Source organism: Myxocyprinus asiaticus, chromosome 25, assembly GCF_019703515.2.
Source record: "Myxocyprinus asiaticus isolate MX2 ecotype Aquarium Trade chromosome 25, UBuf_Myxa_2, whole genome shotgun sequence".
NCBI lineage: Eukaryota > Metazoa > Chordata > Actinopteri > Cypriniformes > Catostomidae > Myxocyprinus > Myxocyprinus asiaticus.
The window spans coordinates 46,000,001-46,025,000 of record NC_059368.1 but is presented as its reverse complement, the minus strand read 5'-3'; the positions used below and the strand labels follow the sequence as shown (position 1 = coordinate 46,025,000).

The following is a 25,000-nucleotide window of genomic DNA, read 5'->3' as shown; positions in this document are numbered from 1 at the left end:
GCGCTGGCCCTGGGACAGAAAAGGCTTCTGCTGCTGGCTCGTGGACCGTGGCAAGCGTGGGCACTGGCTTGTGGACTGTGGCAGGCGTGGGCGCTGGCTTGTGGACCGTGGCAGGTGCTGGCTCGTGGACCGTGGCAGGCGTGGGCGTTGGCTCGTGGTCCGTGGCAGGTGTGGGCACTAGCTCGTGGACCATGGCAAGTGTGGGTGTTGGCTTAAAGACTGTGACAGGCGTGGTGATGGATGTGGTGGTGGACTCTGATGTGGGATTCACCGCAGGAGTGCTGAGATGACCTCCTGTAACTTCACATAATCACACAGTCTACAAAATTCGACCATAAAATCCTCAATGGGACGATTGAAGTGATCGTAGTCATTCTACGAATGAAGTGTAAGTCATGTCATTCTAAAATTTTGTTTCCATTCCACATCTGCGAACAACTCTCTCCCGCAAGACGTCTGAAGGAGGAATGGGAATGTGGCTAATATGGTTAAGCCAGACAGGATGTTGGGACACTGCTTCTGATTCTATTTGTTTGCCGAGTAAAGTGAGTAGCATAAGAAGCTTTTCTGGTGTATTTTTAGATATGTCAACAAAGCAAAAATGGCAATTAACGACTTCGGCGCCATGCTAGCGGTGGATTTCCCCGCTTCTTCAGAACGTGACAACTGACGCACTTCTCATGTGCAGAAGTTTTGTTCGGAATACATGTAATCCACACTTAAATTAATATTTGTATCGAATTGCGAAGTTTAAGGTATATATAAACAGTGCTGAAACCGAACTGAATTCATACGGATTGATGAAAATGAATGCATGTAAACATTCACAGTGTTCCCATCCGCCGTAACAGTCAGATCCCACATTACGCTCATTTACACATTTACAAATTGACAGCTTTGACGTCAGTGATGTCAAGTGTCATTGGTTCTAGCGTGTTATGTGACTGATTGTGACATGCTAATGTTTGGATATACATTTTTGAATAAGATGTGATTTCCTTTACAGAGTGGTCACTTTCACTCTGTTCCTCACATGGAGCTATCGTGTGACTTAAGAGGACTTTTTATTTAGAATACTTTTATAGTACTTTTTTGGAATAAATGACTGTGAGAGAATTGGTTAGGATTAGGTGAAGGCGGGGAGGGGTGCTCAAAAACATCTGTATAATAGTGTAATATATATGGAATTATTGTGACTTCATTCACCTGCCTGTTTCATGCTTTATAGCGCTGATATATGGTTAGGTTTAGAAATGGGGCTGGGTTAGGGGATCTAAAATATCAAGATGATACTGTATTTCTAGGTATAATAAAACATATTGCAGTTAAACACACACAATAAATCAAAAGATTGCCGAGCCTGTGATGGAAATGTCCAAACTAAGGAGAGAACATTCTGTCCGTGACGTTTTAATGGTGCAGGAAAAACATCCCTATGATGACGACTTGCTTAAGAGACTGCCCTGAAATATCACAGAGACCAGGGGCTGGACTCTTTTGACTTGGGCCAGTAAGCAACCGCATGACAACAAGCTAAAACCACTCTGAACTTTAGCAACTAAATAGCAACGTCCTAGCAACCACCCATGACACAACACGATTGTTGCACAGCCAAGCAACACTCGCCTTTTATTCTGTAAAAATTACAATGAATTGCAGTGCATTCAAATAACAAATAAGGCCAAATAAATATACCAAATAATAGCACTTGGTTAACTGAATCAAATACATAACATATGACGAAACATATTTCAGATCGTCATCTGTAATGCAGAGAAGATGAGTGATGTACCTGCCATGTGTGTGAGTGTGCTCAGATGTTCTCCTTCTGCAATCTGAACAAACGCCACTTCCTGTTTGAAATGTCCGACTCCACAAAAGGGCAGAATCAGACTCCTGCCGGCCAGCAGAGCGCTCAGAGTAGACTCCAGATCTGAGAGTGTAGATGCAGCGCTGACACACACACACGTGAAGCATTATCTACGAGCAGTATGGTCACTGCTATCCTGTTATGCAAGTCTTCCATGTTCAGAAATCATTATTTGTGTTGTTCTGTGAATCATGGCACATCATCATCATTCTGTTACATTCAATAACAGATACAGTAATTACAGTGACTGTACATTATAATTACAGCTGTGGTTTCAAATGAACGTTATCGTGAGTAATGGACGTGTGGATTTTGTCTTGGTTTCTAGTAAAAATATCTAAACATCCTAAAAAAATAGTTCACCCGAAAATGAAAATTCTCTCATTTACTCACCCTTATGTTGTCCCAATCCCATATGACTTAATTTCTTTCATGGAACACACAAGTTGAACTTTTGAAAAATACTCTGGCCACTCTTTTCCATATAAAGAGAGTGAATGGGAACTGGGGTTGTCAAGCTCCAAAATGACAAAAAAGCACCATAAAAGCAGCATATAAGTGGTCCATATAACTCTTGATCAATATTCCAAGTCTTCTTCAGAGAATGTTTCATAAAACGTAGTGAGGTTTTAATTAAACATCAATTCTCTGAAATCAAGTCTTAATATCTTATGCAATTTTGCTTCTCAAGTTAACGTATTTTGTTTTAAGGATGTTTAGATTTTTTTTTCCCCTGGGAAACAAGACTGATTGTGCTCTCAGCTTTGTGACACAATAAAAAGACACTTTATTTTACATTGATACTTGTCAAACAATAAATAAATGGACATGAAATATTGATTTAAGTTGAAACATTTTATAACGTGACATGAAACTAGCACAGTTAAACAGGAAATCGGTTTCCTGGGAAAACGGTCAATTATAGAGTTTAACGCTCATTTTTACATGGCTCTCTGGAATGCTAAAAGTAGTCTTGTAATAAGCTGGATAATGAGGAGTCAGACGTTCATTAATTATAAAATAAACACCAACAGAACTCTGACGCAAACTGGAGGTGGATTTCAGCTGTTCTCCGATTTCTTTCATCTCACTTAATTATATAATTTCAAATCAAGTCAATATTTTATGTCCTTTATTTATTTAGTTGGTTGGTTAGTAGCCGTGTAATAAGCGGGGTAATGTACAGTCAGCTGGTTGTTGTCCGCTTCGCGTCGGGGTCCTGATCATCCTGTCAGGTTTATTTTGCAATAACAACTGGCTGAATGTACATTGTGCCTAACTTACATGAAAATATTTGATTACAGAATGCCATGACTGACCAATAAAAATCATGTTGATGATGCAAATGTACCGTGGTTTGGACCCCAAAGTACAATGTGAAAAGAGACCAGCAGACAGAAACTATGTATGTGTGTGTAAGTGTGTGTTTGTGTGTGTTTAAGTTCTTACAGATCGACCTGCTCCTGTGTACTCAAGTGTGTCACCAGTAGAGTGATGTGTAAAGTGTTCACAGGTATCAGCGCTCGCGAGAGACGTGAATCCTTCTCAATCACCAGATTCTGCAGGTCCTCCACTGTCTGCTTGATCTGATACACACACACACACACACACACACACACACACGCACTCTAAAACAGGGGTCTGGAAACTTGTGTAAATAAGGCATTTGAAGCCAAGGACCCCCAAATATGATGATCCCCTTGTGATGGACCCTCTTCCTAAAATCTGAAGGCAGCTATATAATTTCATGTATAAAGACCCATTTATTTTATGTTAGAGTAAAATTTGGAACTATAAAAAACATGTACAATAGTTTACGAAATTAAATAATTTGTGTTTAAACTGTCACTGTACTGAAGCCAGAGCAAATTATTAGGGCTGTCGATTTAACACGTTAATTTACTGCGATTAATTATATTAAAAATGATGAGGTAAGAAAAATTATGCAATTAATCTTGTTTCTACTAGATTCAGGGCAATTCAAGCTTGGAGTACATGTAAGTTTGTGTTTTTCTGAGGCTTGTCAGCGCACCTCAACAAACCTCTCAAGCAGCGCAGACACAGAATGAGAGCCGTTCACACAGGACGCGTTCTTGACAGCTGGACAAAACACAACAGAATGCAGTGATCTCCAGACACCATTTTCAGAGTTTCAATTACTTTTAACTCGAGTCCTAAAAACACTGAAAACCAGTGAAAACTACTCACACATGACTTTCAGTTTTCAGTTGCAATACGCTTACATTTCATGTCAAAAGTCTGGTAAGTAAAAAACTAAATTTTACTAGGCAAAGGTGATTCTTTCTCCAATGTGTCCTTAGAGGGTTACATATAGAAAAATGTTTTTCTATTTTTAATAGAGCAAAATATTAACGGTTATCATGATTTCGAATCATATTTTAGAAAGCCAAATGAAAAGGTGATGATTTAAAATTCGGAAAATGCTTTAAAAAATGTTGTTACATATTGAATTAATATTTAACATGTTAACTTCAATAGCCCTAAAAATCTATTTTGTAATTTTTTTCTCTCAAATTTTCCACCAACCCCTTAACACCCCCTTTAAAACCTCTGCAGTAGACAATTCCTGAGTCATGTGTACACGTGTAGCACAGCTCTTGGCACCGGGCCATACCTTTGGGTTGGTGATTGGCACTGAGACAAAGTAGTTTGGGCGAGCTGTCTCCTTTTTCTTCTTTTTCTTTCCATCCCCATCTTCCTCACTCCCCACTCGTCCACTCTCGCCTCTCTTGCGCTTTTTCTTCACGCTTGATTCTGAGCTGGCAACTAAAGATGCAAAAACATGCATTCAACCATCACAGTCATAAATCTAAGAGTGTTAAAGCTATTGAGAACCAATCGCAGACATATCTGAAGAACAGAAGCTTTTCTCAACTCTTTGGGAGAAAAGTTGTATTGATTCTGAAGGCACAGGGTGGCAAAGAAGCCATGTGAAAGCGCATAACAAATGTTTAATTCATTGCATGTTGCCAGCTGGGACATCTGAATGCGAGAGCAGCAGCTGCAGTACTAGGATGATCCACGTATCGCTTGACAACCGAACATCAGCCCTCAGTTCAGCGTCAGTCTCTGTCTGACTACAGCACTTCATACAATGATTCCTCCACCTGGAAGATGATACGAGCCTATAAGAGCTGGATGAGAGCTTAATTCAGAAGGTAAGTGTCCTTTAGTTCTGCTTTTGTTCTAGAAGGAACTGCCAATGACATTGTAGACCAGGACTATTATAGTTCAAAGACGTCCAGTCGAAGTTGAAGAATTTACCATTTATAGGTCACTATTAAATGTAAGCAATGTTAACTCTCTGTTTACATGTTTAGATTTCATTTTTTCCATTGAATCACACAATATTCTCTTTGGCACATTCTCAAATCATGCTGGAGAACATGATCATCAGGTTTTGTTCATGTCAGCTCTAGTGCATGATGTCGTTAAAGAGAAACAGGACACACTAAATACTACGAAATTCTGAATTTTATGTTTAATTTTTCTATCCAAACTATTATGCTGATAACAGAATATCTAATAGGAAGAAAAACTGTGTTAAAGGAATATTCCGGGTACATGAAATGTGAAGCTTATAATTTTATAAAAGTACTTATATTAATTCTTCTGTTAAAACTCTTGTATTATTTGAGCTGTAAAGTTTAAATCATCTTTTTAGGGTTTATGGCTAATAAAATCATGTTAACACACATATTGTTTACGTCTTGTGTCTATGCTTTTGAAACAGTGAGTATTTTAATGTTTACAGATTATTGACCCCATTGACTTCCATTGTAAGTGTCTCACTGGAACACAGATTTGTGCTTTTATTAAAGAAAAGGAGGGACGAGTCGAAATTAATTTTTGTGGTAATCAACATTATGACACAAATGCTGTCGATTGAGATTAACTTGTATTGAACCCAGAATATTCCTTAAACTTGTGTGACCCCATGTTCACATGTGTGGACATATTTTGTCTTCACTATATGCAACGCATAATTTAAATGAATTTAATCAGACTGAATTCTGTTTGCAACACTCTACACTGTCATTTAAGTGTTAAACTTCTGCTGCACCGAGTCACGTGACAAACAACATGATGTTGATTTCAAGGAACGGGTGCAGTGCCAACACAAGTGCCCCTGGTAAAAAAAAAAAAAAAAAACACGATGTTTTTTGATTGAAACCTGTTTGGTTGTAAAGAGCAACATCTCTAGTTTCATTTGATATGCTGCTTTAAAAAATCCATTCATTTTTCACACGTCAACGCGCTGATAAACATGAAGTCCACATACATGGAAAAACACAATTACAGATGTCTATAATTAAAAATCATACTAACTGAAATTCCAATTTCACATATCAGCTTTGCACTTTAAAAAAAAAAAGTACAATTCCCTTTTTGAATAACTTTTCACAGTAACAAATCTGTGGGTCATTTTGCTACATTTTAATATAAATCTTGTTATATTTTATTTTGTTATCACTGTTCAATACGGTTCTATTCATTAACATTATTAAATGCATTCCTATATATTTACTGTGTATTTTCACATTGAGAATAAATGTATTCATGCAAAAGCTGATAAATGTGTCTTTCAGAGGCTTTATATGGAGTTAGGATGAAAATAAGGTGCATTTCAAACTGTTCTGAGACCAGTGCAGACAGACAGCACACTGGAGGTTCAGTCATTCACTAAACAGGGAGCAAGGGAGCATCCTATAGCTCTCTATGCAGTTAAGTGCATTCACTCCTAAAATCTGATCAAAAGTTCAGTTTCAGGCTGCAGATGATGTTTGGATCACTCAACATGTTTGACAGACATGTGACAATGATAATCAGTACATAGATTCAGAATTTATAATGTATCATTTTATTTTAACATGGTTAGCAGTGATTGGATGATGCTGGACATTACTTTGAATCAGAATGAATTATTCAGCTTTATAGAAAATCAGCTGTAATGTCTGTAAAGTCTAAAAAAATGATATCCAACACTCCTGGAAAAAATCTGACTTTCTATAGCTTGGTTTTATTTAAAATTTCACAACTTAGTTCCGCTGTCCACATATGTGGACATACATTTTTATGAAAACGTATTTTTTTGCTTGTTTATTCGTTGCTAATAGTTACAAATAAAAAAAGGAAATGAAAATGCACACAGCAGTCATGCTCTGGTCTCAGGTGGTGAAGTAGAAAAATGCAAAACAGAAGAATTGTCACATTGTCCCAAGCGGACTCTAAAACCAACTGTAACTTTCACTGTTTCAGGAGTCGACATGTTGTATGGATATGAAATGAAATAAGCCATATGCATTTCAGGAATATTCATTACAGGAGCGATTATAGGACATTCATTAATTATAGGGAATATCCTCAAAAACATTTGCAGTTTAATTTAATGTCAATCTGGTGTATAAGAACATCTGACAACAAATGCTTTTCCAGTCAAAAGTTTTTAGCAAATGTTCTTCTTTAAGAAAACTCTGCTTTAAGAAAACACGTCTATAAAAGATTTGTATATGTTGTATATTTTTGAACGCACTCTAGTACACGTATGAATTAGCAGTGTCTGCAGTGTTCAATTATAATGCGTGTTTGTCAGCACTCAGGAAAAGAAATTTCATTTCAGATAAATCAATTATATTTCATAGATACATGGTATTTACCTCTTCACCTGAAGTGTCACCCATCAGATGAAAACACGTGCGGAGCTTCAGAGGGATGAAAGGTGATAACGGTCAATCACAACTTACTTTAAGTGATTCTTAAACGAACGAACGAACCTTGCATAGATTGTGCTCCCTTTGAAGTGCGCTGCGAGGGCATCATCAGTTAGAACACTGGAAAGTATTTGATTGGACAAAGTTTCTCTGGCTCTATATGACAGTATGGTTTTGCTTGGGACCTTTTAGACTGCAGATTTTAAATCCTTATATCTTCTGAAAACTAATTTTGTCAATGTTTAGAAGTACACTAGCATAGAGAAGACCTTACAGCTAATAGACTAAAAGTAACAAAACTTCCATTTTGATTTCATGTGGTCTTTAAAGTCAGAACCGTGTCGCGTGTACACTCACAGCCCAGCTCTTTCCAGATCTCTGTGTTTGCAAAGGGCAGTTCTGCCATCAGACTGTCTGTGCATTGAGCCTCGTTCTCTTTCTTCTTCTTGGCTGACCATTTCTTTCGGTCTTTCTTTGCTTTTTTCACTTTCTTACCACCTAAAAACAAAGGAAATATGATATCAGTTATACACATGTACATCACATTGAGTAATTGATGCTAGATTTGGTTACTACCCCAAAAAATTGTTGAAGACTTCAGGCACATTTCAAAATGTCCTTGCATTAGATAACAAAATATCAAATCAAGTGACTGACTCCACCTGTGATTCCACTGACATCTGTGTGAACATGAAAGGAGCTGACTTCATATATCCACTAAAAATCACTAAGACAGTTGCTTAATATATATATATTTAAACGGCTCAGAAAAGTGAAACTAGTTCTGAGAAAAGCTCTTGCATCATTTGTTTGCAGATGACCCTTGCTCTAATATTTATTCATCTAATAAAATGGCATTCAGACATTTTAAAAAGTGACTTTAGTGTCCAAACACTTTTGTCTTCATTTGAACACTAGTTTTCTATTGTTTTATCATTTCAAATATTATAAACATACTGTATATTTGTGAAATGTTTTGCTTGAAAACTGTGGCTGAGTGATGCTTCTTTCAAATGAATGGCATTTGTTGTGATATCATTTAGTCTTTGCTAAGGACCCCAAATATGAGGATCCATTTACAAAGGACCCCTTTCCAAAAATATAAAAGCAGATATTTTCATCGATCAGCCACAACATTAAAACCACCTGCCTAATATTGTGTAAGTCCCCCTCAATTATCTGATCAGCCAATCGTGTGGCAGCAGTGCAGTGCATAAAATCATGCAGACAGGGTCAAGAGCTTCACATTAGTTGCATCACATCATAAACAGTGTTTTTAGGTCGCTTTGTCAAGTTAAACGTAGTTTCAAATGTAGAAAAACAAGTATTGAGATCCCTGCATTCAGAACTGTGCTCCGTACAGCTGTGTTTAAACGCAAGAGCGCGTCCTCATCTTGTGCTGTTGTTACTGTCAAGCCTGAGTGTGATCTGTTCTCTGTGCAGCTGCGCATTGTCTATACAGCTGGATTTGCACTTATTGCCCCCTGCCAGCCCATCTGTCACCAACAATCATGCCATGCTCCAAATCACTGAGATCACATTTTTCCCCATTCTGATGGTTGATGTAATCATTAACTGAAGCTCCTGACCCATATCTGCATGACTTTATGCACTGCAGCCACACGATTGGCTGATTAGATAATCGCATGGATGATTGTTGGTGCCAGATGGGCTGGTTTGAGTATTTCTGTAACTGCTGATCTCCTGGGATTTTCACACACAACAGTCTCTAGAATTTACTCTGAATGGTGCCAAAAACAAAAAACATCCAGTGAGTGTCAGTTCTGCGGAGGGAAACACCTTGTTGATGAGAGAGATCAACAGAGAATGGCCAGACTGGTTTGAACTGACAAAGTCTACGGTAACTCAGATAACCGCTCTGTACAATTGTGGTGAGAAGGCGCTGTTTTGGCGGCACAAGGGGGACCTACCTACTTTTAAAGAAGCTGAATAGAAAATAGTGGCATAAACTAGTGTACAATCGTAAAGACAACAGTGGCAATTAAAAAACTTATTTGATATAGTAATAATAATTATTATTTTTATTTGTATAGCACCTTTCAAGTACCAATGGACGCTTCACAAAGCATACACACAATAATTATTGAAATAATTACATGATTTTCAGTCCTTACTGTTAAAATACTTTTTATAAAATACTTTTTCTTTGATGCCCTCATTGCGGCCCCCTGGGGGTCCCCGAACCCTAATTTGAACACCCCTGATCTAATGTAAAGACATTATGATGTGACAAGTAGTGTCAAAAACACTTTTTGTGGCCACTGTAAATCAAGTCAGATTATCTTACTGTCGCTTATAAAAGAAGGCTGTAAATCAAACATATGCTGAACCTCATTCTCTTTTTATTTTGCCTTTATACCTTTGAATTCAGGATCTGGTGAGCATGTCTCACCCTTAGTAGTGTTGTTCAGTTCAGCTCCAGCATCTCTGCTCTTCTTGGCAGTGCTCTGGTGTTGTTGTTGTTGTTGTTGTTGTGTGGACACAGAGTTATTGTTTTCCTCCATGAGACTCGATTCATCTTCTCCACATGCCACGCTGCGTGTCTCCACAACATGCAGCATATCCATAAAAAACTGGCTCTTCTTCTCTGGATGATATGATTGAGACGTGACACGCACAGGAGGCTTAAAAGTGCGCACTTTTGAGTGGATGTCTACAGAAAACACTCTGGATAGGCGGATTAATATTCGAGCGAACAGAAAGTAACGTCTAATCATTTCAAATTAAACGAATATGAATATGAAACTCAGTTTGTGTATGTCACTGTTGGATCTGAACTAAGTTATGCAATTAAAAGGTTTTTTCGCAACTATCGCTGGTTCAGTCTATGATCACGGAACTTAAATTGTGTAAATATGCTCTTAGTTCGTATGATCTTACAGTCCCGTCATAAAGCGTCGCAGTTTTCTTCGTCTTTTTTGGTCAGGTGTATAAATGCATTTATTGCACTGGCGTTCGCGTTATAAATAGATCGTGCAATGTTTACTGCAGCGAAGACAAGTCACAACACTGAACACATGGTACGGAGAGTCAGAGGGGACACGCGGTGCTCATTAACAACGCGTTTCAGGAAACAAATTGTTCGTTTGTAACAATTTACAGACTTTGAATGCCTTTCTTTCTTCCGTGGAGCACAAATTAAGATGTTCACACTGCTTTTTTTCCCTTAAACTGAAAGTGAACGGGGGAGTTAGGAGCCCTATCAAGCTCCAAAAAGTGCAAAAGTGCCTTTACAGTTAGCACGTTTACATGCAGGGCAACAGAGCTCAAATTCTTTTCCATAGGGGAATTGATTTTTAATAATAACTTATAAACCTTTAAAGACAGACCTACATGAGTTTTGATTTTGTTGATCGGTGGTATATGCTTATATAGTTGAAGCCTTCGGTCAGCATTATTTCAACTTAATTTTTTAGAAATCGTGTTTAATAGCTGAATTCCTTTTAAAGAACTACACTATCCATGATCCTGATGAAAAAGATCAATAATCACAGTGAACAAAGCGCCAAAAGAGCTCTGCATCTCCACCCACTCGCATCTGAATGTTTTTCAATAAAATCTAAATGTGTTGATTTTATACTTATAAGAAACAACTTTAAACCAATAGATTTATATTTTTCAATCATTTGAATGCAATTACCTCATTTGCAATGCTTCATGGGATTGTAGTTAATTCCCTCATTAAAGACGTTAAGTCGATTTGTCTGATTTTCAAATACTTTTTGTAATGTTTTGATTCACCTCAAAGCTGGTTGGTTTGGTTCATGGCTTACAACTCTTTTATGAAGGATTTTATGAAATGCCTTTGAAAAGAAAATGTAAAAATACTTCTGGAACCAAGATGCCTGAACAAGTGGCGGGGTACTGTTGCGCTCTATAAGCTGAAAACTACAAAAAATCATCTCATTCAAAAAATCAGACAACGCAAGAAAAGCGTGTTTGCATTAGATTTGAAATCATCAAATATTCTCTGCTTTTGACAGCAAAACATAAGCAGTCATGCGCACATCACCTGTGCTTATTGGATAAGCAGGTTCGAACGCCAGTAAAGGTGTTTACACACAACGCAAAATAAGAATAATGGGCAAAAAACTACGATGTGCCGATTGTTAATTGTTTATGACATTACCCTAATTGAAGAACAGCATTTAAGGTGTTTACAGGACCTTACACGTTGCAGGCTTATTAAGCATAATCGGTGTGAGAACGTGTGTGTAAACGTGCTTAATACCATAAAACTTGTCAATACAACTTGTGCACTATATTCCAAATAATCTGAAGTCATAAAATAATTTTGTGTGAGGAACCAACTGAAATGTAAGTCTTTATTCACAGAAAATTGTCCTCTGCCCCACAACTCTCAAATCTCACAACTCTCAAATCTCATCCACACTTGTGCAAAATCAGACTTGCATCATCAAGAGGCAAAAAATCACAATGCAAAAAATCTTTATGGTGCTCAAAGAATGGGCTTCATTTTCTTTATAAAGATATACAATTACTTATTTTGGGGTGAAATGTGACCTGGGCATTGTTTACTTTTGTCATGATATTCACCTCATGATGAAGGCTTACCTCATGAATATTAATTACGTAATGTGTCATTCACCCAGCAGGCCAAACTGATTGGCTAAAAGGCAGAATATTGATATATACAGAATAGCATTCATTAAGAATCCTACTATATGATGAGGGTGTGACTTGTGAGTATTTTAAAGTTATGAGACTAGGCATTCCAGCAAGGTTTCCAATAATGGCAGCAGGACCAATTTAATATTTATGAGCTGGGCCTTTGCCATATTAGGAGTTGTAAATTTGTGTCCACTAGTGCACAGAAGTGAATTGTCTTTATTGTTGCTTGTGTCCAGTGCTTCCTTCAGACACCTTGAGGCATTTATTACCAAACACAATTCATTATCAAAACATTATACAGAGAAGGGAAATGATTGTCTCACAATCCAATTGAAAATGCTTGTTATTCATGTAATCACAGATGTAACCAAATATTAAAGGAGGGGGGCTGCATGTATTTTCTTTTTCTTTCCTTTTTTTTTTTTTTTTTTTTTTTTGGGAGTAAAGCGGCACTAAATCTAGAATCTCTCAGCACACTGTATATACAAAAAAATACTTCACTTCACTTTTATTGTCACACAGCCATATACACAAGTGCAATAGTGTGTGAAATTTTTGGGTGCAGTTCTGAACAACATAGCAGTCGTGACAGTGATGAGACATATACCAATTTACAATAAACATCAGATTAACACAACACAATTTAAAGTCTAATATACACATAATTACACACAACACAATATACAAATAATAATATACAATATACAGTATACAATACACACAATATAGAATACACATTATACAATAAAAATAGTATATATAGTATATATAAAATGTACAGTAGGTTGTATTGTACTGTATTGACATTCAGGCTGTCGGTTGATAGTCAGTTGTCAGTGTGTTGTTAAGAGAGAATATAATAATTTATGACAGTCCAGTGTGAGATTAATAAAGTGCAGTGCTGAGGCATATTGATTGTGAGAGATCAAGAGTTCAAAAGTCTGATTGCTTGGGGGAAGAAGCTGTCATGAAGTCGGCTGGTGCAGGTCCTGATGCTGCGATACCACCTGCCTGATGGTAGCAGTGAGAACAGCACATGGCTTGGGTGGCTGGAGTCTCTGATGATCCTCCGAGCTTTTTTCACACACCACCTGGTATATATGTCCTGGAGGGAGGGAAGCTCACCTCCGATGATGTGTCTGGCAGTTCGCACCACCCTTTGCAGTGCTTTGCGGTTGTGGGCGGTGCTATTGCCGTACCAGGCGGAGATACAGCCAGTCAGGATGCTCTCTACAGTGCAGGTGTAGAACCGTGTGAGGATGTGGCGGTTCATTCCAAACTTCCTCAGCCGTCTCAGGAAGAAGAGGCGCTGATGAGCCTTCTTCACAACGACTTCAGTGTGGACGGACCATGTGAGTTCCTCAGTGATGTGGACACCCAGGAACTTGAAGCTGCTGACTCTCTCCACTGGTGCTCCATTGACGGTGATGGGACTGTGTTCTCTGTCTTTTCTTCTGAAGTCCACCACAAGCTCCTTTGTCTTACTGACGTCGAGGGAGAGGTTGTGCTCCTGACACCAGTGTGTCAGAGTGTGCACCTCCTCTCTGTAGGCTGTTTCATCATTGTCAGTGATCAGACCTACCACCGTCGTGTCATCAGCAAACTTAATGATGGCATTGGAGCTATGTGTGGCCACACAGTCATGTGTGTACAAGGAATACAAGAGTGGGCTGAGAACACAGCCCTGTGGGGCTCCAGTGTTGAGGGTCAGTGATGAGGAGATGTTGCTGCCTATTTTAACCACCTGGCGTCTGCTTGACAGGAAGTCCAGGATCCAGCTGCACAGCGAGCTGTTTAAGCCCAGAGCCCGGAGTTTCTCATCTAGTTTGGAGGGCACTATGGTGTTGAATGCTGAGCTGTAGTCTACAAACAGCATTCTCACATAAGTGTTCTTTTTTTCCAGGTGGGAGAGAGCAGTGTGTATTGTAGATGCAATGGCATCATCAGTGGAGCGGTTGTTGCGGTAAGCAAACTGCAATGGGTCCAGTGATGGAGGCAGCACAGAGCAGATGTAATCTCTGATTAGTCTCTCAAAGCATTTGCTGATGATGGGGGTCAGAGCAACAGGATGCCAGTCATTTAAGCAAGTTATTTTTGATTGTTTTGGAACAGGCACAATGGTGGATGTTTTAAAGCATGTGGGGACTACAGACAAAGAGAGGGAAAGATTGAAAATGTCCATAAAAACACCAGCCAGTTGGTTCGCACACACTCTGATGACGCGGCCCGGAATCATATATACTATACTATACAAATACAACATGTTTTATATGCACCTTATATACATGGGTTGGAGACTAGATCTGTAGGGCATGAAATAATCTGGATGTTTGTTTGATACACCGGATGAATATATTTTCTAGAGTTGGGGTACTCGAGTTCATCCAGTTTGAATGGACTTGTCATGGAGTCGGATGCATTTTTACTCGGACTTGACTCGGACTCGAGCCTTTTGGACTTTTTTCCAAGTCCGGCTGAGTCCATGGCATTTGTGATGCAATGAAAAACAAACAAACAAACAAAAAATAACGTAACATAGGGTGACCATACTTTTCCCCAGACGTGTCCTCTTTTTCAGACCTGAAAAAAGCGTCCAGCTGGGATTTCAAAATTGCCTCTAAATGTGCTAAGCTTAAAATATTGATATTGAGTTTACGGTTATATTTTTAATTCAGATTCATGAACAGATTCATTCGGACTTGACTCGGACTCGGCCTGTTATGGACTCAGTCTTGAGTCGGACTCAGCCCCTTTTGGACTCGGACTCAACTCGGACTCGATTGTTTAAAGACTCGGACTCGACTAAGGTGGACTTTTACCCAAAACTAATATTTTTTGTTTCTGCACCTAATGCTTTAGGCAAAAACACTCTGTTGATATTTTCATTTTTAATCACTGTAATATGTGTATTAACAAAATCTCTTGATATTTTTCACAAGCATTATAAATTATATTGTTGAGTTCTTGATTCTGATTGGTTGACAAGGTATTGATTATTTTCCAGTGGCTGTATGGACAGCCATAACTTTAACATTATTTAATCAGACTTCCAAAAAGTTAAAGGTGCACTCAATGAAAAAGTTTATCTCCTGAAGACATGAATTGTAATTTTGCAATATATGTAGATTCATGATGATTGAAATACATTAAAACCATTACAGTGGCCGCCATCTTGGAATGTGACCTTAAATGTTTTTTTTTTTTGGTACTTATCCTAGAAAACCTAGTCCTATTCACCCAAAAATCATCTCAGATGGTTTTTAGACCGAGCCGCACAAAACTGACCAAACAGAATTTATATTTCTGCCCTTGTTCAAAAGTTATGCCAACACAGCAAGTGAGGCTGTATCTTGGCAGCGATTTTTTATTTTATTTTTTTTGTGGCTTTTTTAGGACTATTATTGGTGACAGCAACACCTATGGGTCAAGAAATCGCTATAATAGCTTTTTTTTACCCATGAAACATTTGTCCTAAAATCATGAGATTAGTGTGTATGGATTCCTTAGGTCATATGAAATTAGATTATACCAATTTTGCCATGTTAGACCATATTCCCTGTCCATCATGTTTAGTTTTTTATTGTAACTTGTGGTATGTTAATTATACTTTGGTGTATTGGAATGAAACTTGGTAGGCATCATTGGCCAGTGATGGGCACATATACTTGAAAATGTATTTAAAATAAAAATACAAAATACCTCAGTTTAAATGTATCAAATATTAAATACTGTGTGGGAAAATGTATTTATCTTTATTTACATTTTGTCAAACAAACAACCAGTAATATATCCAAAAGTCACATCAAAGTCTCACGCTGACCCTTTTAAGATACCAAATATTAAGTTGCAATGCAACATATACATTGTTTTCATATACTTCCAAAATCCATCACATTTTTACACTTACCCCTTTACTTCGGTAACAAACATTAAAAAAAAAAATTCATTGCGACAGAAATCGGTGGAATTACAGTCAAAATATTTCAATAATATGTACTATAATTCAAAGAATTGACATATGTTATGGAAAATAATAATAAAAAATATGCAGGTCTAGTGCTGAGGTCTAATGTATTTATATATGTGACAAGTTTCAAGTTCTTTTCTCAAGGAGGAAGTGAGAGCCTTGTAAATGTTCAACGCAACATCGTCTTTTATTTTACACACTTCTAACACAACCATGTTTGCTTTTCAGCACAACAGGTCGCTCGGCCACGCCCACATCACCACAATATCAAATAACAATATTTTGCATTGTAGTCATATGAAAGGTTCAATAGTTGCTGTAAAGTATTGCCATGGTTTTTTGGACAAGGTATGAGTTACCATGTTTTTGGGACATAGCACCTGATACACAAACTATGGTAATGGTTTATATCAAAGTACCATCTGATGCCATCACTGTACCATGGCACTGTCACAGTATTTTTTTTGTAAAAGTTATGTATGGCAGTCAAAAAAAGAGAAAGCTGTGCGGTATGTGTAAACCTCATTCCTCGGGCCTCAAGAGGCGCACTAGTGATAGACACTAGGGGCTGTAGCCTTTAGCCTCCTCGTTAGTGCGTCCGTGTCCCAGAGCGGGTTAACAGGACTGGTTATGCTAACACCAACAACTGACTAGTTAGCGCTAATATCCTGTGCTAGTGCTAATGCTATTTTCCCCTTGCCAGTGCTCTTTTATTCCTTCATGTTAACTGAAGGCAAATTTGAATTATGTTCTATTTTAGCTTGCAAGCTAGTGATCTAGCAAACGATAGCTAGTGAACTCACTAACTATAGTTAGACTAGCTCGCTAACTGGCTGCTGACTAGGGCTGGGTATTGCCAGCCACCTCATGATACGATACATATTGCGATACACATGTCACTATTCGATATATATCATGATACATCTCAATATCATGATTAGATTTCGCTTTTAATTTCAATTAATTTGGGTATATTTCAGTTGTAATGTCCATTTTGCTAACATACAGTGTGAAAAAAATTATCTTTAAGCTAATGCTATCATTATACACGGGACCTTCTAATTTGTTAAATTATGGACATATCAATTTTACCAGTTTTATTTTATCATTAGTAATCATTTTGGTGACATTTTAGCTTTTTCAAAAATATAGTCCATGTATTACATCAGTAAATATGATGTATTGAAATTTTGCATATATACAGTATGTTGTTACATGTTTGTTGTTTACATGCCTAATTTGTACTATTTACAAGTATTTACTTAGATATGTAGAACAAGTGCTAAAATGATACTGCGTCTTTAAGACCTGTGACAGGTACTTTGACAGTAGTGTTTGTTTGGTCAGATGGCTTCTTTACAGCATCCATGCTATGTGTTATTAGAATTAAATGTTTATTTTGTTGTTTTTGATCAATAACTGACTGTAGAGAACAGAAAGGATATTAAAAGACACATTATTAAACAAATGGTTTGCTTGGATCTAGTCTTTGGACTCACATTACACAGAGTCAAAGCTTTCACTCTCAGCATGCAGTGAAAAGATCTCGGTGCTGAACTTCTTCACCACTACACCACTCAAACACTGGTGAGTGAAGCCAGTGGCTAATCAGAAATTTTTTGTTGCGTATGGGAAGTATTTACACACATCTGATTATAGGGGATTGCAGATAGAAAGAAGATCTTGGCATTTTAAGAACTGACATTGGGATCGTACAAATGAAGAATGCGTGAGACGTCCAGCATGTCCGTAAGAGAAACTGTGAATCCTACAGGATCAGTTTCAGTCTCTTTCATGCCTCATAGAAGCATCTTTGACTGCACTGAAAATATCACAATATATCACGATACATTGATCTAAGTATCCATACAATATAGTGAGAAAAAGTATTGGATATCTGTATTTGAGTGTATCAACACAGCCTTACTGCTGATTAGTTTTGATTTCCTCACTGTTGACATGCATTGCATTGGCTGGTGAGAACTTTCATAGCTACCTTAATATTTTAATGGAAACTAAATAACAGATGCCAGCAATTATTATGTGTGTTTTTTATTTTTTTTTTTGGCAACAAGTAGATTTGACCATCACATCATCACCTTATCTTACTCCATATTTCCTTGCAGGAATGCAGAAAATTCACTCACTCTGTGCTAGATGGAGCTGTTCTCTCTGACATCTGCAGCTGGCGTGCATGAAAGTTGGGGTCTGAACTTGATGATACAGGAAATCAGCAGCCTAATAAAGAGGCTGACTGGCACAAAGTATTTTATGTATTTTGAAAATACACAAATACCAAACTGAAATATATTTAAATACAAATTGCATTTGATTTTTTATAAAGACTTTAAAATACAAAGTACAAAATAGTATTTTGTATTTCAAATACATGTATCTGAAATACTGCCCATCCCTGTCACTGGCACCATGCCCTGAGGATCCCTGAGTAGTTTTGGGATAGTGCCACCTTGTGGTCAAAAGAAACCAAAGTAGATATACAGCTTGTGCTTGAATTACTTCAATAACGTTTGAATAACTGGGCCTAAAGTTATCGCTTTGGTCTATTCTTATTCCTTGGGTCATGCAGAATCCACTGATAATTGTCCAAGAGTCAGCCATATTACTTCTTCCCTTTTTGAAAACTGTTTTTGCACTGTTTCTCATACATAATTTGTCTTAAACAAAGTTGTTTAGATGATCTTCAGACAAAGCCGCACAAAAATGTGGGTATTTTTTTAGATCACAGCACATGTCAACTGTGCCAACACCAAAAAGGAGACCTGACAGTATCTTAGCAATGCTTTGTTAAATCAAAACGATGCTTGACGACCTAACGGTACAAGAGCAACTTTAAGACAGTGCCGCTGTCTTTTTGCTCTCCCCCTACAAACGATATCCAATTCTCACCAGTTGTGGCTCAGATGTCCTTAAAACCATGCTGGACAAAACAACTCAAATAGATTTTTTATGTTCAGAACCATTTGGCTGATGTAAAAGCATCATTTTCTCAGCTGTGCTTGGTTGCGCTTACTCTCAGCTTGGTATGATCCTTTGGGCAACAGTCAGACTTGTGGCAGCGTAATGTAGTGGATTGTGCACTGGACTGGAGATCAGTAAGGTACAGGTCCGAACTTTATTTGGGATGACTCATGAAGCATTGCAATGCACATCAAATCCCACTTGTATATCCTTTGGGCCATTTTGGTGCATGACCCCATAATTTCTGCTTGCAGCTATATTTTAGGATAACATTTCTTGAAATCAAAATCACAGGGGGGTTAGGAAAGCATTCAGGAGTCCCTGTTCTATGCTCTGAGAGCACTTAAATCTGTTATTTAGTCTTTGTTTTTTTTGTTATAACCTTGAACCTAGTCCGTAATTATTTTCACTTTCACAAACTCTGTGGGAAGAAACACAAACTGTCTAACTGAGCACATATTCTGATAACGCAGGTATTGTTTGCAGTGCTGTACAATGGCGGGAGTGCTCCTCTGTCATTGACTGTGTTTTACTTCTCTTTCACACTCTTGTTTGTGTTGTGTAACATTAGACTGCCGCTTGGGTTTCAGGCCAAGGAGGGGAGCAGAACTATCCAGGCCAAGAGCACAGGAGGAACAGCAAACAGGTGTAAAGGAAGAAGTTCTCAGACCTGTTCATCCAGGTGATACCATCCGTTTGCAATGTGATGTTTACCTGAGAACTTTCGGCCTGTCACCTGGAGTTTGAGGTGAGCGAATCAGATGCTTGTATTGAGTGTACTCATGCTGAGGGCTGGAGTAATGTGGTCAGGACTTGAGTTACTCTTGAGTTACGCTATTCTCTATTCATCAATGTGCTGCTTGCCGTATAACAAAGACAACAAGAAAACTATTTTCAATACAATCGATGTAATTACAAGCTTGTGTGGGAGGCTTTTGATGATTTGTTGAACAAATATTTAAAGAATTACTTAATCATCATGTGACTCTTGACAAACATGCTAACCACACGTTATTTATTATAATGCCTCTACAACAGATCTTCTGTGAAAATAACCAGGATGAGGATGCTTTCTGAAACATGCAGATTTACTCTTTTAATAAATTTAGAAATATTCTGCATGTTTATCTGCATGCCTGATGTACACAGTAAAAAAAAAAAAATGATGAGTGTAGTTATTATCTTAAAGGGACAATTCACCCAAAAATGACAATTCTGTTATCATTTACTCACCCTCATATTGTTCCAAGCCCATATTATGACTTTATTTTCTTCTGTGGAACACGAAAGGATATGTTAGTCCAATTGTTATTCTCAGTCACCATTCACTTAGTCAAACAGATTTGGAACAACATGAGGATGAGTAAAGACCCCGGCACACTCACGGCGAAGTGCTTCTTCGTTCTTCGCTCAGAGCCAAAAAAAGTTTGAAACAGCTGAGCAACGACATACTGTTTGCAAACATTCAGACACCGACTGCACCGCTGTGGGAGGTGTTTAGAGGTATATTTAAATATGAGGACGCTCAAGACTACATGTAAAACATCAACTAATATAACATTAAAATGTGTTATCAATGACTCATTCTAGAATTAACATGAGTTCAGTAAAAAAGTCTGTTTTAATCACTCGATGATGATTTAAAGTAATTTATATGCTGTAGATAATGTGTAATTTGTAATGTTTACATTCTGAATTCATGGCGCTAATGTGCTTACACGCGATACATGGCCATAATATGTACCGATTACACTCTGTTATTGTTATTTACAATAACACTGCTACTACTGCAGAGATGGGTGTATAAAAGAGTGTTAATGGGTAGAACACAGACAAAAGAATGATGATTAGAGGCATATCTTCTGGCACATGTGTGAACGAGTGAATGGGCATTTAAAAGTATTTGAGTAGATTTGATTCCTTTTGTGGAGTAATTAAACAACAGTTAAATCACATGACATGTTCTTGGAAAATGTCTCTACGCGAACGATCGTACAGATGTAGGTAAGTTTGCACCAGTTCACTAATAACTCTGCACGCCGGTGTATTCATGTTAACTGATCTTAACTAATTGAATGGGAATTAGCCGTCGGACTCAAAGTAGGTGGATCTCCAGGTTATACTGATGACGTGGACCAATGGCAGTAAGAAGGTGTTTAGCAACTGGTAAGAAGTTTACATTAAAGTTTGCACTGGCGAGCTGTTACAAACCACTGAAACGAACTCAAAAACACCTTCGTTTTGGCCAGATTTTGTTCTAAATTACGAAATAATTTGATTTCGTAGGAAGTGTGCCGTCTTAATTGATGATAGAATTGTCATTTTTGGGTGAACTATCCCTTTATGGAGCTATTTCTACCTGACCCATACCAATGACTTTAGCATATATACAGTATGTTGTTACATGTTTGTTGTTTACATGCCTAATTTGTACTATTTACAAGTATTTACTTAGATATGTAGAACAAGTGCAATGACGTGTGCAATGCATTTCATAGTTAATGCAAAGTATTGCATTAACTCACTCAGATCCGGGCAAACACAGACGCATGCACTTTCACTTTACATAGTTTGCCATTTCAGATGAACAAACAACACAAACAATCCACTCTTTAGCCAATAATAACATGAATTGCAAAAGTAACAGTTGGTGGTTTAAGGCCCATGTGTCCCTGTATGTGTGTGTGTGTGTATGCGACTAAGGCCAAACTTAGCATCAAGAGGCTTTAAAAGCATAAGAATCAGTGTACCCTGTCTCCAACACTAATCCCCTTTAATGTTAACTCTGTCCACCGGCTTTGGTCAGCAGTCAGATCAGCAACACGCTATTTTTAAACTTCAGGTATTAGCACAGTTTGCACCGAAACCTTTACAGATTGTGACCATAAGTATCAGAGGTTGTACCGGCGTCCATTCCACATTCAGTTATGATCACTCTTTTGCCGTAATCCTTTCCAAAAATCTGTACAATCATGCGCTGGGATTTGTCAAGGAACGGCAGCACTCATTGGCAAATGGAGAGCTTTTAATTAGGGAAGATCTTGTGGAAGTTATATCAGGTTTATCAATTACTTTTGGGTTTTCAGAGTCGTCTTAGCTGTATTGATCGGAGGATAACACTGTAACAAAGGTAAACCTCTTCTGTTCATTTATTTCTGTTTGAGCTTTCTCTTTATAAATGAAAATTGATAAAGTTTGCGCTGAAACTGTCTTTCCTTTTTCTCTCTCCATCTTTCTGTCATTAAATCCTGAAAAATTGTGAATGGATTATGACCGTATTCTCATCTGGATATTCGTCCATCCTCTGGTGAGTGGCGAGTTTTGGCTCATCATACCTGAAGACTTTGTGTGCTGTGTGTGTAAAAAGTGCCCCCCAAAAATGTGTCTGGACTCACTTAAAAATGTTTGAATCATTGCATTAGATAACAAATGTCTGCAAACAAATGCTGCTAGAGTTTTTCTTGTAACTTCATGTAACTTTTCTGAGTCATTTGCATGAAGTCATTTCCCCTCAAGCTCACACAGTAAAGCCACGGTCACATTCAAATGCTTTATTTCAAGTAATTATGAGATATAAACAAGAAATTAAATTGCAATTACAAGAAATAGTCACAAATGCAAGATGTAGTTGAAATTGAGTGAAATAAAGTTGCAATTGCAACTAAATCACATAATTGCATCAATATCTTGCATATAAATGCAACTATATCTTGCTATATCTTTAATATAAAATGAATTATTAATATTAATTAATAAAATTAATATTTCTCGCAATTGGGAATTTATTTTCCCTAATTACGATATATAGACTTGCAATTGTGACTTTATTTTTTGCATTTGCAACTTTATATCACTTAATTGCGACTATATATTGCATGACTATTTCTCGTAATTGCGATTTTTTTTATTGTAATTATGATATATAAAATTAATTGCGACTTTATTTTCCCTAATTACAATATACAGTAGACTTGCAATTGTGACTTTTTTCTTGCAATTGCGACTTTATATCACTTAATTGCGACTATATCTTTCATTTGTGACTATTTCTTGTGATTGCAATTTTATTTAATGTAATTACGAGATAGGGGCCTGTGTAGCTCAGCGAGTACTGATGCTGACTACCACCCCTTAGTTCGAATCCAGGGCGTGCTGAGTGACTCCAGTCAGGTCTCCTAAGCAACCGAATTGGCCCAGTTGCTAGGGAGGGTAGAGTCACATGGGGTAACCTCCTTGTGGTCGCTATAATGTGGTTCTCGCTCTCGGTGGGGTGTGTGGTGTGGTGTGTTGTGCATGGATGCCGCGGAGAATAGTGTGAAGCCTCCACACGCGCTACGTCTCCGTGGTAACACGCTCAACAAGCTATGTGATAAGATGCGCAGATTGACGGTCTCAGACGCAGAGCAAACTGAGATTCGTCCTCCGCCACCCGGATTGAGGAGAGTCACCACGCCACCACGAGGACTTAGAGCACATTGGGAATTGGGCATTCCACATTGGGGAGAAAAGGTGCGAATTCTTTTTTTTATTATCAGATATAAAATTAATTGTGACTATTTCTCTTCTCTTAATTGTGACTATTTGTGACTTTATTTTCTCTTATTACGATATATGGACTTGCAATTTTATCTTTATTTCATGTAATTATGAGATATAAATGAGAAATAAAGTCGCAATTACGAGAAATAGTCACAAATGTGAAATATACAATAGTCACAATTGCTTATACGATACTCGCAACTATATCCCCTAATGTCACACAATTGTGACTTAATATCCAACAATTCTGACTTCATTTCTCGTTATTAAGACTTTCTTTCTCGCAGTTTTGACCTAAAGTCAACTTGATGATACAGTTGTGCAGATACAACAGGGCCAGTTTTGTGATCCCTATGCCCCCCCAGAAGCACTTTGCATCATGGCGCTAATCATAACCCTACCACGAGTGAGCAGAGAAACACTTGCGCAACACCATCAAAAACACTTACGCAACCCCTTTATTTTGAACAGCATATCTGTTGCTTTGTGAACTGAAATGTTTTGCTTGAATAGTGTGTTTGTGCTTTCTTTAAAATAAAGGCACTTTGATACTTTGTTATCCTATGCAATGATATTCAGACTTTTTTCAGTTTGTCTTGAGAGTCCACATATTTTAGGGCCCCTGTGTATCATTTTCTTTGAAATTATGCAAATTGGAGTTGTCAGTGCTATAAATATCTAATATCTTTGTATGGTTGCAGTGGTTTTATTGCTTGTGTGACATGCATGACTGTGGAACAAAATGTGTGTTCAAATGTTTGAAGACGTTAAGCAGGATGCAGTCAGCAATGTGTGCTCATTCCTGTATGATGTGTTTGTTATATACCGGATCAGCATTTTTGTTGTGAGGTTCACATACAGTTCACATTCATGGTCAAGTTCAGGTCACATTCTGTCCTCACCTTTGATGCTGTGTGCTATCTGATGAAGTGTCTTCCAGTTCCTGATCTTGACCCCACTAATGAGCAGTCCCTAACGCAATCTGCACCTACAGAATTCCACAGAAGCGGAACGCCGGTCATTCTCAAAGTCCATACATCCCATACCCCTTGTGTGTTCATTTATTCAATATTTCATTTATGTTTACTTCTTTGCCATGTGATTGTTTCTCATTGCCTTTGCTATGTCAAGCGTCAATTTCTTTTCATGTCATTTCTTTCTTTTTTTGTCTATGATTTATATAGCATCATTGGGTCCTAGAAAGGCAACAAAAAATAAATAAACACACACACACACACACACACACACACACACACACAC

At 37.8% G+C, this 25,000-nt stretch overlaps 2 protein-coding genes across 17 annotated transcripts in view; one reads left to right on the top strand and one right to left on the bottom strand.

Annotated features, from left to right (window-relative positions):
• Nucleotides 1-10,632, bottom strand: part of LOC127416161 (A-kinase anchor protein 7) — a 118,834-nt gene extending 108,202 nt beyond the window's left edge. For 10 of the 13 annotated variants that reach the window (XR_007893065.1, XR_007893068.1, XR_007893066.1 and 7 more), the window contains exons 1-5: nt 9,983-10,632; nt 7,960-8,100; nt 4,506-4,657; nt 3,320-3,456; nt 1,793-1,953 (exon numbers count right to left, since the gene is read on the bottom strand). Coding sequence is in view for 9 of the 13 variants with exons in the window: in XM_051655351.1 (XP_051511311.1) it covers nt 1,793-1,953; nt 3,320-3,456; nt 4,506-4,657; nt 7,960-8,100; nt 9,983-10,340 (949 nt within the window). In the remaining 4 variants the exon portion in view is untranslated. The remainder of the gene's footprint in view (nt 1-1,792; nt 1,954-3,319; nt 3,457-4,505; nt 4,658-7,959; nt 8,101-9,982) is intronic. The other 3 variants (XM_051655345.1, XM_051655347.1, XM_051655346.1) reach the window with 3 other exon arrangements.
• Nucleotides 4,963-25,000, top strand: part of LOC127416154 (protein 4.1-like) — a 199,192-nt gene continuing 179,154 nt past the window's right edge. Inside the window, exon 1 of one of the 4 annotated variants that reach the window (XM_051655326.1) lies at nt 4,963-5,049. The gene's annotated coding sequence lies outside the window, so the exon portion shown is untranslated. The remainder of the gene's footprint in view (nt 5,050-25,000) is intronic. The other 3 variants (XM_051655327.1, XM_051655328.1, XM_051655329.1) reach the window with 3 other exon arrangements.